Source organism: Daphnia carinata, chromosome 9, assembly GCF_022539665.2.
Source record: "Daphnia carinata strain CSIRO-1 chromosome 9, CSIRO_AGI_Dcar_HiC_V3, whole genome shotgun sequence".
NCBI lineage: Eukaryota > Metazoa > Arthropoda > Branchiopoda > Diplostraca > Daphniidae > Daphnia > Daphnia carinata.
The window spans coordinates 4,030,170-4,042,943 of NC_081339.1; the positions used below are offsets into that span (position 1 = coordinate 4,030,170).

The 12,774-nt window shown below is 40.9% G+C and overlaps 3 protein-coding genes across 3 annotated transcripts; 2 read left to right on the forward strand and 1 right to left on the reverse strand.

The window, feature by feature from the left end:
* The first annotated feature begins 76 nt into the window (after positions 1-76).
* Positions 77-6,882, forward strand: LOC130688583 (formin-like protein). Its single transcript, XM_057511570.2, has 17 exons — positions 77-632; positions 1,652-1,735; positions 1,866-2,032; positions 2,108-2,375; positions 2,439-2,581; positions 2,652-2,701; positions 2,788-2,924; positions 2,988-3,116; positions 3,202-3,249; positions 3,332-3,507; positions 3,589-4,054; positions 4,114-4,324; positions 4,404-4,531; positions 4,611-4,775; positions 4,863-5,142; positions 5,227-5,504; positions 5,580-6,882. The coding sequence occupies exons 1-17, from the start codon at positions 477-479 to the stop codon at positions 5,904-5,906; spliced, it is 3,213 nt and encodes a 1,070-aa protein (XP_057367553.1). The 5' UTR covers positions 77-476; the 3' UTR covers positions 5,907-6,882.
* A 686-nt stretch (positions 6,883-7,568) lies between these two features.
* On the forward strand, positions 7,569-10,391 carry LOC130688576 (inhibin beta B chain-like). The gene is made up of 5 exons (XM_057511562.2): positions 7,569-8,742; positions 8,803-9,309; positions 9,381-9,541; positions 9,621-9,854; positions 9,922-10,391. Exons 1-5 carry the CDS (start codon positions 8,547-8,549, stop codon positions 10,090-10,092), a joined length of 1,269 nt encoding a protein of 422 aa, XP_057367545.1. The 5' UTR covers positions 7,569-8,546; the 3' UTR covers positions 10,093-10,391.
* Positions 10,392-10,504: 113 nt separating this feature from the next.
* LOC130688571 (periodic tryptophan protein 1 homolog) lies at positions 10,505-12,571 on the reverse strand. The gene is made up of 7 exons (XM_057511556.2): positions 12,357-12,571; positions 12,063-12,291; positions 11,817-12,002; positions 11,648-11,755; positions 11,416-11,590; positions 10,760-11,349; positions 10,505-10,687 (listed from the first exon to the last, which is right to left on the reverse strand). Exons 1-7 carry the CDS (start codon positions 12,450-12,452, stop codon positions 10,599-10,601), a joined length of 1,473 nt encoding a protein of 490 aa, XP_057367539.1. The 5' UTR covers positions 12,453-12,571; the 3' UTR covers positions 10,505-10,598.
* Positions 12,572-12,774: the final 203 nt, after the last annotated feature.

Sequence of the window (12,774 nt, forward strand, 5' to 3'; positions counted from 1 at the left end):
CAGTTAGGGACTTGAAAAAACTTGCCGTCAACCATTGTTTTTCCATTCAGAATTTTTTATGTGAGAGTGAGAATGCGTTGCCGGCCGTAGTTATGTAAAAGACAGAAGGCAAACGAGTTAGTCAACGCAAAGTCAGTGAAGCTAGACATCATCATATATACGTCTGCCTGAATTTTAGCCCTTAGTCTGATTGGGCCGTCCTTCAAGTTACAAGTGCTGGTCTCGTCAACGATTATCTACACACAACGTTGTGATTTCTTGGTTTTCAAGAAACTTAACTTGTTGGATACACAACACTAATTGCAATTCGCTAAAGCCAACGGAATATTCATTGTGAGAAAGGAATGTGTTGTCCCACTTGCAGTATCCTGTGTCTGGATGTGAGAAGGTGTAGCAGCTCACCCAAGTTTCAAGCTGGAGGAGTTTAAGAAAAATTTGTCTCAACTTCAAGCCCGTTGTTGTCCTGTTAATAAGAAATGGGAAATACAGACAGCAGTATGGCAGAAAGTGATCATCATCACAAAAGGGTACGATCGTCTATGCGACATAAAAATCGCGAATCTCCAGCTTCTCTACCAAAACAACCCAAACCAGATCATAATGAAATTGAAAGGAGATTTAATCAAGTGCTGGTAACTAATGATGTCACTATTACCTTTTTTTAGTTAACATTGCCAGTGTATGATATCAGTAACCTTTTGTGGGTTTCTTGATTTAAATTTTATAATGTAATTTTATACTCGCGAACGTACACAATATCAGTCACATGGTAACTAAACCTGTTATTCTGGAATGGGCGGTGCCGTTTGTTTATAACCAATACCTTTTGGGTCGCCAATATTAGATTCGCCCCACGTAATGTCCTAAATTAGCTGCGAGCTAACGATTTTTGTTATCTTTTCCTAGGTTTCCCATTTACAAAAAAAAAACTATCGGATAATTAGTCACGAACCTTAATTCTGTAAAATCTCATTATGTGAAGCCTCGTCTTGCTACGTGGTTTTAAAAAGCTGAATTCGTTACACAAACATATCTCAGTATTGAATTATCCCCTTTGAACTTCGAAAAAAAAACTGTTTCTTATTTTTGTCCTTTGTATCCACATTTTTATCAGTTAATCTGATGTTCCGTTTGCGCAATTTTTTACACTTAAGGATGTGGTAGAAAGTGCCTTGATCCGGTGTGCTAGTTGAAACTCTAGTGCTTCCCGATGTAGCAGAACTTACGAAATCAAAGCGGGAGATGATTCGAGAAAAACTTAAACTACTTAGAGGGAAGGGCACTTTTTTCCCCGTCTACTTACCCAAATTGGCTTATTGTACTTTAGACTGATCTCGAATTATCTTTTGCCACATCGTAAATGTAGCGTTATTACCAACATCAAAGTCTGAACATAAAACTAAACCGTCTGCTCACGTAGTTGATGGCGAAAACAGTCATCCGCTAATTGAAAAAGTACGCTTTCATCAATTAATCCTAGACCATCCCAACTTCCCGCCATGGGAGGCAAACTAATTTTTCATAATTCATTTTATAACAATATGATAATTTGCGACTTCCTAATCACGAAATAATTCGTCTCGATTTTTGACTCTTTTGTTTTTATGTAGTTTATAAATAGAAATGTGCTTAACCTACAATCTGATTTTAGGCATCAATGGATCTGCCTCCAGACAAAGTTAAACTACTGCGACAGTATGACGACGAGAAGAAATGGGACATGATCTGCGATCAGGTAAAAAAAGCTCTTCAGTTTCTCACGATTTGGTTCTGGGTACTTGACTTTCTGCTGCCTAGTTAACCGTGAAAATCACAAAGTGAGAACACTTTAAATGTATTTTTTTTTCAATGGACACGGATAACAGGAACGAGTTCATGCCAAAGAGACACCGCCTTACTATTTGCGCAAACTCAAGACGTATCTAGATCCTAAAGCGTCTCGTAGTTCAAAAAAGAGAAGAATGGTCAGCAACTCGACATCCACTCAAGTTCTACGCGATCTGGAGATTTCCCTACGAACAAATCACATCGAGTAGGCAATCTTTTCCTTACGTGTACTCAACCGAGCAAAAGAGTGTTAAATAGTTTTTATGTTCTTTTCTGACAGGTGGGTGCGGGAATTCCTGAATGAAGAAAACCAGGGCTTGGACGTCCTGATCGACTATCTAAGTTTCCGATTGCTCATGATGAAATACGAGCTTAAAGTTAGAGAAGAAAACGATTGGGAAGAGTCCATCAAGAAAAAGCTTTCCAATGGTAGTAGTAGTTCCAGTTCCACTACCCCAATCCAAGAGAAACCAGTCGATAAGCTGGAAAAGACGGAATTGAGCTCACCGCGATTAAAACGTGCATCTAAACATGTTGCCAAACTGAAGGTGAGGTTTAAAGAGGGCGTGTCACGTCGTGTTTTCTAAAAAACATTATCGATTCAATCTTAGATGGGCGAATCCAAGGATGATATCCATGTTTGCATAATGTGCTTAAGAGCCATCATGAATAACAAATACGGTTTCAATTTGGTGATTAAGCACGACGAAGCCATTACCTGTATCGCCCTCAGCCTTAATCACAAAAGCCTTCGGTAAATTCAATCAAATCAATTCAATAAAATTTGTCTAGAATACCTTATGTAATAAAACTGTACATTTTAGCACCAAGGCGCTAGTTTTGGAGTTATTAGCGGCAATTTGTCTCGTCAAAGGTAAGTGTTACAAGATAATTTCTCATGCCATCTATAATCTATTTAGTTCTCGCCTTTTCTCTCCCATTTTTGGTGATGTTGAATAGGTGGTCATGAAATCATTCTCGAGTCATTTGATCGTTTCAAAGACATATGCGGTGAAAAACGTCGCTTTCAAACTCTAATGGGATACTTTATGAATTACGAAATGTTTCACATCGAATTTATGGTGGCGTGCACACAGGTAATTATAGTTGTGATTTCATATAATCATTTTTACAACAAATGCTTTATCATTACTCCATAGTTCATCAACATTGTTGTTCATTCAGTGGAAGATATGAACTTTCGGGTACATCTCCAGTACGAGTTTTCTCAATTAGGCCTCGATGATTATCTTGAGAAACTGAGAAACACTGAAAGTGAAGAGCTTCAGGTAAGATTATTAGTTTTGCTATGTCGACCTTACTTATAATAATTACCAAAATTATATTGTCACTGATCATTATGTCTTCTTCTAGGTACAAATATCTGCCTACCTCGACAACGTTTTCGACGTTCAGGCTTTGGTAAGTGACATGGGCTGTTAAACACACGTAAAACGTAGTTTCCTATATGCTTAAGCCACAAAAACAATTAAATGTCCAACAGATGGAGGATAGTGAAACAAAAACAACAGCTCTAGAGAAAGTAGCCGACCTCGAAGACGAATTGGCTCTAGCTCACGAACGAATCGCCACTTTGGAATATGACGTTCTTACTCGTCAAACTGAAATGGAACAACATCTTCTAATCAAAACAGAAAGAGATGAATTAGCAGAAATCAAGTAAAATTTGGTTTTATTCTTTTATTTAGTTCAAGAAAAACATTTAATGTACTTCAATCTTTCTATTTTGCGACGTAATAGATCGTGCTTGGAGGCGGAACTTTCCTCTATGAGGTATAGTTTGTCAATGCGTGACGAAGAGTCTCGAAACCGGCAGGTCGCTCTCGAGTCCCGAATTCAAGAGTTGGAAACGATGACGCAAACACTTCCGCGATCTGGCAGCAATGCTACGTTGATCCCAAATGCGGCCATTGCGAAATCGTCGGCAGCACCAGCCCCGCCGCCGCCTCCACCTCCGCCACCTCCATCCATGTCGTCAGCTACCTGTGCGCCCCCTCCACCTCCCCCGCCTATGATGGGGAGTGTTAGTAGTCCAGTGCCAGTTTCACCTCCTTCGTCACTCTCACCTCCGCCTCTCCTATCGGCCCCACCTCCACCAGCACCGGACATGATGTCAACAAGTGGGGGGAATTTCACAATCAAGCGGAAGATTCAAACCAAACACAAACTTCCTACGCTTAATTGGATTGTTTTAAAGCCTAACCAGGTAAACTTCCGATACGAGTATGCTGGATCATCTTTGTTAATAATTTTCCTGACCTGCAGGTTAAAGGAACAATTTTCAACGAACTGGATGATGAGAAACTTCATAGTCTTATTGATTTCAACGAATTCGAAGAACAATTTAAAATGGGGTCGAATATGCCCATACCGAACTCCACTGACGAGATTGAAGGGCTTGTCAGTCAGGGAAGTAAACGAATCAAGCGACCGGAATTACACACACTTTTAGAACACAATCGACTAAGAAATATTGGTACGTTTGTTAGACATTTCCTCAAATGTTGCCATATCACTTTGAATGAAAAATTAATTCTTTGTATTGTTTGTTATAGCCATTTGCCGCCGTAAGCTGGAGATGCAATTGGAAGATGTCATTCGAGCGGTCAACGCTCTAGATCTGAAAACCTTCTCTTTGGAGAACGTTGAAATTTTACAACGAATGTTGCCCACGGAAACTGAGGTCAGCCGGTTTTAAAATAAAAAATATTTGTTGCGATAACCTTACAGTCATTAAAAACAAATGGTGTTATGAAATTTAGGCAAAAGCCTATCGTGATTACGCTATATCAAAGAAAAACATCGATTTGTTAACGGAGGAAGACCGGTTTATTTACCGGCTTAGTCACACGGAACGTCTAGCAACGAAACTGCAGGTCATGTGTTATATGGGCAATTTCTTTGACAACGTTTACTTAATCACGCCGGTAAGTGCTAAAGTTATGTTTGGGTTAAAGGGCGATTTGTTCACATTGTGGCTAAATTCTTTATGATTAATCACTTGTATTTTGCAGCAAGTTCAAGCTATTTTGTCGGCATCCCGTTCACTAATGACATCCAAAAAGCTACGCTCCTTTTTGGAAATCGTTTTGGCGTTTGGTAACTATCTAAACAGCGGAAAACGTGGTCCAGCTTATGGCTTCAAGCTCCAGTCTCTTGATTCCTTGGTCGATGCCAAATCGGGTGATCGAAAACTGTGTTTGCTTCATTACATCATCGAAACGATACACAAGAAATTTCCAGAAGCACTCCACTTTGATGCCGAACTGAGATTCGTTGAAAAAGCTGCAACCGGTTAGAACACGAACCTGCGTGTTTGGTGACACGCTAAATATTTTAACATTTTGTTTTGTTTCTTTGTTTTTTCCCCCGTCGCAGTATCGCTTGAAAACGTCCTCACCGACATTCAAGAACTCCAAAAAGGCATGGAGATAACGAAAAAAGAATACGAATTAAGGAAAGATTTGAAGGACGAAAAACAAAACATGATTCTCAAAGATTTCTTAACTAACGCCGAGGAAAAGCTTCGAAGACTACGTGCCGATTCCAAAGCTGCACAGGACGCGTTCAACGAATGCGTAGAGTATTTCGGAGAGCGACAGACTGACGCCAATGCTTTTTTTGGCCTATTTGCCCGCTTCATCAAAACTTACAAGGTCTAATTTTCATTTCTTTTAATACCGAGTTGTTATGAAATGAAGATGTTTACCCAATTTTTTTTTTGTTTACAGCAAGCTGAGCAAGAAAACGAACAGAGGAGACGTCTGCAACAAGCTGCTAGTGTCTCTTCAGAAGCCACCGCACCAAGAAGTGGCGCGAACAATCCACGACGTCAACAGGAAGCAGTCATTAGCGAACTGCGGTCGAGATCGAATCAAATTCAGGAAAAGAAACTACTTCCTGCCGATGAAGTTTACCATGGCGCATTGGAAGATATCCTCCTTGGTCTCAAATCAGAACCTTACCGCCGTGCTGACGCCGTCCGGCGGTCTCAGCGCAGGCGGAACAACACCAATCGTCTATCCAAAAATCTAGAAGATTTAGATTCCACATTTTAAGGCCTTACATTGAAGAAGGCTTACTAAAATACTATGATTCCTAGTTATTAAAATGACCAATATTCTCTTTCCAGAACTGACCCTTGAAATGAAAAAAAAAAGGAAACCCAAAACATATTTTTATTGGAATTCAGGTAGAATGTGTAGGAGAGGCTGTAAAACGGACGCACAGAAATGCTCAGCGTATCTTTTGTTATATGTTTCTCGCTGTGGAACTGATGGCTTAAAATGCTTACAACTGCCGTTCGATGGTTTATTCCTCTCCCCCCTTTTTTTGTCTTTAATTGTTCGCTCATCATGTTTAAGGTCATTTCATCAGTTTTTAAGGATTTCCGTTCGACAGATATCGTCTTTATCATTTTTGTTTATGTCTTTTTTTTGTTACTACGCGACGCTTTTTTAGTCTTGACAGTTGCTGCATCTGGAGGCAAACAAGCTTTGATGATGTTTTGAATTTTGCGTGAACAACAGAAGAATCGAGAACATCTCCAAATCCTCAGGCTCGCGCTGCGCTGTTTATCCTCTCAAAAAACGAGATTCATCTTGAAAGAAAAAATCGTTATCTTATATTTTTTTATAATCCTTGGGGTTATTAGTAGCCTTTCCATATTTTATGTGTATCTTCCAATTGACGACCCCCTTGACGCGCTGTGATACCAGTCAACGTGACGACGGGACAGCACCATAAAAAAACGGGAACAGCAAAAGAAATCCTCATATTGCTCTTGCCTTGTTCATTTTTTCTTAGATTACCACATTTTCTTGTCTACGTCGTATTCCTATGGTATTTTCTAATTGAAAAAAAAGCTTTCCGCCTTATCATTACTTTATTGACTTATAAATTGTTGGCCTTGAGGTTACATCCTTCATATCATATTCGGCGAATCTTATCTGCAGTCTGCTGGAGGTATCACACAAACCTTACGGCTTGATAACCGTTTGTCTATTTCCAATACACACACAGATTTTTACTATATTCAGCAATTCATTGAAGCTAATATTCATTTCAATCAAATTTTATTTCGCCAACTGTCCAAGGACAACATTTCCTGATACCAGACGTGGTTGAAATTGACACTTGAGGGTTCAGTTGCTGAAAGCGGGAAATAAAACACAATGCGAAGATTGGCAGACGAACCCATTGGGATAGTGCTCGCGCCATCACATTGTGTTATCGTGTCGTGTGTTCTGATTGCAGCTGGTCGTCATTTCGTAGACACAAAATCCCGTTTACGTATGAAAAGGATGCCGTTGAGTGTATATCTGGTCAGTGATATCGTAGCTCAATAGCTGCGTTGGCGATTTTATGCGGTTCACAAATGAGAACGAGTGCCTTCAAATTTCATCCAGACTGACAAGATGTCTTCCGGTCAGGAAACGTCTAGGTTGTTTTTGTAATCGAGCCTCTTTTTTTTCCTTTGTAAATTTATCTTTCAAGATGTTTTTTGGTTCACACATCAAATTATTTCCACAATTTGCATTAATCAAGGTGAGTGGAAAATATGACGTCTGTAATTAATCGATTTATCGGCTAATATGAAACGTTGCATTTATGTAATATCAATTTCTAATTTGCGAACTTGTTAATTGCACCAATTTGCAACGCCGTCGCACCCTACGAACCCGAGCAGAAGAGTTGCAGACGCAGTTAAGTCATACATGCGGTGGAGCTCCGTAGCAAACGATGCGACGGAAAAGGAAGGTCTGAGAGGCCAAAGAAAAAAAATAAAGATTCCCGCGTTGCCTTTAAAGTTTGTTAAACCATGTGTTGTGTCTGTTAGTGGCGCGTCCATCACGCCATCGAAAGGAGCAAGATGATTGGCTCTGAGCTCTGGTTACCGCCTACCCTTCTGACGAAATGCCGCCAAAAGACATCCTTCTTCATTCATGAAACTCTTTTTTTCTGCACCACGCGCCAGAATTTAAGTAGCTCATTATTTAGATTAATAAATCATTAAGAAAAATAATCTAATAATATTTTGAAACATTTTACTGCGTCTAGTTACCAATCGGTTTTCCTTCCCGGGCGCCCAAATTCGACACGACGGTCAGCGTAGGTCAGCTTTTCATTGCTGTTTATTTCAACCTTGAAGTTCTTTGGAAATCAGGTTAACCCAAACAAGACCTTGGATATGTGACATCACCATATATTTTTATGTTTTTTGAGCCTAAATTGCAGTTTAAAGGAACATAATTAATGCAACAAAACGCCGTCAATGATGCCCTGCACAGACACACCATATGGAGAAGAAAAAGAGGGGGGCTCTCTGTGTGTGGGGAGGTGGGAAATTTCCTACAAGACGACGCACACACAAGGAAGAAGAGATAGGGGAGGAGCCATTAGCCCTATTTTTCTTCTTTTCCCTCTCAACTTCCTCTGCCAACGGACCACACAGTCTTGTGACTGTGTCTAAAAGAGTGATTAGAACGCTAGACGGTTCGAGTTCTAGCATTAGCCAACAGACTCGTGCTCCGGACGGATCAGTGCCGTGCGCTTAACGTGTTGTTGTCCTTCTCCAACCCATTTGATGGGGAATTAAGAAAAAGAGAATAGGAAGATACGGGAAAAGCGAAATTCAAAGTGTGACAACAAGTGATTAGATTAATATTGGAAAAGAAAAAAGGAAACACTGGGCAAAAATGGAGTACTGGTCAAGGAGAAAGGAACTGATGAATATTACTACGTTTGGGTACGAGAAAGAGATGTTCCGTCCTTTCCCATCTGTCGGCCGGCTCTTCCAGTGCAGTAATCCTTTCAGGACACTTAATTATCACGGAAGGCGACAACCAGCTTTATTAGTCATTTGGACATTGCTTTTCATCGGTTACTTCCCCAGTAAGTGTAAATTTAGATTTCATTGAATTTTGTTAGTTATTTATGTATTGTCATTTGCAGCATCCATGCAAACAGACCAGGTGGGCCAAGGTGAATCCTGGTCGTTGGAACGGAACGATCAAGAATGTCCCACCTGTACTCGGGAGCGAGCCGTTTCCGTTATGAAAGATGATGAAATTAAACGATGGCGAATCGAATCAACTAAACAGCAGATCCTTGATCGATTAGAAATGGATGATCGACCACCTAAGGTCAAGACGAAAGAAGCTGCTCTTCATTTGCACAGTTTGCCGCCGACCATCGTTTTACCTGACAGCATGTCTAGTTCATACGAAGTAGCGCAGGAAGTTGAACCAATCAGGCAAATCATTTTGTTCCCGAGCAAGACATTTCGTCGCAATAAAGACAGCCGTCATCATCACAATGATCCACCGCCACTAATCAAGGAACTGGAAACAATTACATTAAAGTTCCCCATCACTGACGAAATGCATGAAGCAGCACTTCATTCAGCCGTTTTGTGGACAGCACAGCAGAACTCAGACAACGCAACTAACGCTGAATCAGGTAATATGACTGAAGTTTATCTATTTATTAATGATTATATAAAAAACAACTCTAATATTATTGAAATGTAGTTGAATGGGAATCGACAGATGTTACGATGGCGGTAGACAGACAAATTGGTCGCCATCAGAGGCACAAATTCCTCAGCTTACCATTTGATACAAGACTACATTTGGATCACCCTCAGCAACCTCAACCTTACTTAATCATTCAAGTCGATCCGTCACAAAGGGTAAGTCCTTGGCTAACGTTAGACAAGGAATTTGTTGTAGTCTGGTCAATATCTAATTTATTGAAACAAATGTTCTTAGAGATCGGCCGAGGTCAGTTCACGGAACTCCCGCCAAAAGCGGAACACGACACCCAGATGCGGTGCAACCGTGACCCAGTGCTGTCGAGAATCTCTCTTCGTGTCCTTCAAGGATGTCGGCTGGGACGACTGGATCGTCGCGCCGTCCGGTTTTCACGCGTTCTACTGTCGCGGATCTTGTCGCTCTTTTACAGCGCCAGCTAGCAGCGCTACTACACATGCATCGCTCCTACAGGTATGTGAAAGACCTACCATTTTGTAATGCACCTAGTACCTAAACTTAATTGTTTGGTGCTCTGTAGAAATTAGCTGCACGGGAACGGGTCCCTAGCGAAGCACGGGCTCATCTAGCACCTTGCTGTGCTCCAACTCGCCTCAGTACGCTCACTATTTGGTATTCAGAGGAAAATGGTGTTATAAAACAGCGCACTTTACCCAACATGATTGTCGAATCGTGCGGATGTGCTCTGTGAATTTTGGCCACCGGCACTTTTTTTCCGCCCAAATTTGTTCGTCTTTGCACGACAAAATTCACAAGGCACGTGTCGACCTCGAGTGGCTACAATCATCGCTCGTCATCTTTCTTTCATAACGAATCTCACATAAATGTGCAGACAGAAGCACTGCAAACTGCACTAGCCTAACCTTTCGTATTCGCTCATTTCTTATTTATTCCCATCCTAGAACTTTGATTTATGTTTTTCGCCTAGGCTGGTACGTTAACGCTGATTTGACCCGACAATTTGGGTCATAACTCGTTTAATAAAAATATTGATTATGGAGAGAAACCGTAATCTGACCAAATGCTACCGCTAGCCAATACCAACATGTAAGACTAGCGTCTGTCTGTCGAAAAAGAAATGATACAGAGGAAAACTACTTCACTGTCAGCAGAAAAGAGAAATTTACTTGTTTTTCATTTCCGTCCCTATCCAGTAGTTTATCAATGTACTTAAAAAAAAAAAACAAAGAATTGAAATTATGATTGGTTGGTTGTTGCTGCTGGTTCAGACGGGCATGTTTGGATTAACGGTTGAACGAGTTGCCTTCTTTCAAATCTGTCCAATACTGTATAAAACAAAATAATAAAACGTTTTAAAAAACCTTGAACGCAATTTGATACGAGAAAAGGGGTCGAACCGGCGGAGCTTTGTCGAATATCCCAGACTTTGAAGTTGTCGCTACGGTTGTCGCCACCCATGCAGAAGGCGAAAGGAGCATCTGGACAGGCGTTGGCCACGTAGATTCCGCCTATTTTGAAATCGTGCTCTCCGATGAAGGTCGGCTTGCCGGATTGAATGTCCCAGATTTTGAACATTTTGTCTTGCGATGCGGTGACGAGGCATCCCGGGCATTGCGAACTGAGAGACAGCCCCGTGCACGCTTTCGTGTGAGCATTCAACTGCCACAGAGGTTTCTCGTCGTTACGGGCGTCCATGTAGTAGACATGACCCGCTTCGGTGCTGGCCAGGAAGCAGTACGGGTTGAAATGATCCCAAAGTACTCGTTCAACTTCACCTTCAACTTTCCAGCTCTTGAAGCTTTCGCTTCTGCAGTCGTAAACACGAACTTTTTGATCACAACAGCCCGTCAATAGTGTTTGAATTTCAAAAGGGTGGAACTGCAAGCTCTGCACCTTCTCCGGATGAGGAAGTGTAGAGGCTACCACCTGGTTATTCATGTCCCACAACATTGTTGTATGATCTGCAGATCCGCTCGCTAATAAATTTCTAGAGATTTTTTTAGGTTTGTCAAGTTACTTGAAACCACAATGCTTCCGACATTTCAGCTGATACCTGACGCGATTATTCCAGGAGAGGCTGAGGACGGCATCCTTGTGTCCAACACCTGCAATGTTCTTCTTGCGGCTCTTCTTTTTGCCTAATCGAAATTCAGGTTCTAGACTGCCGACGATATCCACGTCCCAAACTTCAATGATGGGAGACATGCTACCAACAGCCAAGTAGTTGCCTGGTATGAAATTGAGTTAATAGTTTATTTAATTAAGGCAGTAGAAATAAATATTACCTGGTTTTGTTTCGCTAGGATTAAAGTCTAGCCATTCCATGCACAAGGGAAGAGCGGGCAGGAATGTCTCGTGGTGTACATAAAGATGGGCTTCTTCAGCATTATATACTGTTGATACAAATAACGAGTTATATAAGATGTCGATACAATTATGAAGTTGCCACTATACCATAGATTTCAAGAATGGCAGCGTCTCCTTCGACGTGCCCGACGGCGATGAGATTGTCTGTAGGTAATAGGTTAAAGTCATCCTCTTCTTCACTGTCTTCATCATCTGGCTTTGTGACATAAGGGTCTTGAGTCTCATCAGAGAATACAGCTAAATTCTCAATTCCCATGAGAACATTGTCATCATCTACAACAAGAAAAAACTATTGGTACTTTGCATCAATGTCACATAGATATATTAGCCTACCATCATCATAGTCATCCAATCCATATTCTGCTGCTATTTTAGCATCTTCATCCATATTGCTGTCCACTTTTTCATCTATTTTGTCTGTATTATCATTGTCACCAGCTTCACCCTCATCCATCTCTTCTTTATCTTCCTCGTTCTCTTCTTTGTCTTCTTCATCTAGCTCTGCCAACTCTCCTTTTGTTTTACCAATTAGAGCCTCGAGTTCTTCTTTTGTGAGTTCAACCTAATATTATGCAATACGGTGAAGCTCTAGTTTGTAATGACAGATGCGCATGAACTTTTACCAACCTTTTCCGGATTCAATTTGGCAACGCCACGGCGAATCCAAGCCAGGCACGGAATAAAGTTTAAGCTGGCTTGTTCAACATCTTCCTCTTTTTCCATTTTATTCACGATAACTTTGGAAAGTTATAATGCAAAATAGAAATGTGATGCACAGTCGAAGAAACACGTTAGACGTTACACCGTACACGTGTGTGTTGATGACGGTGTCGTCTGTTTCGTGGGTGCTAATGCCAAGCAATGAAGCAGTCGATCTAATTTTTTAAAATCCAGCTGATTAGCAGACAACAGATTTCTGGAAACTATGAAAGTTACCGAATTGTGGCTGGTTTAATTTAATTGTATTGTTCCCAATGTCAAAGCCATCTTATTGCTTAAAAATCAAGGTAAAGCGTGTAGGATATCAGACATTATTAGCCCATTA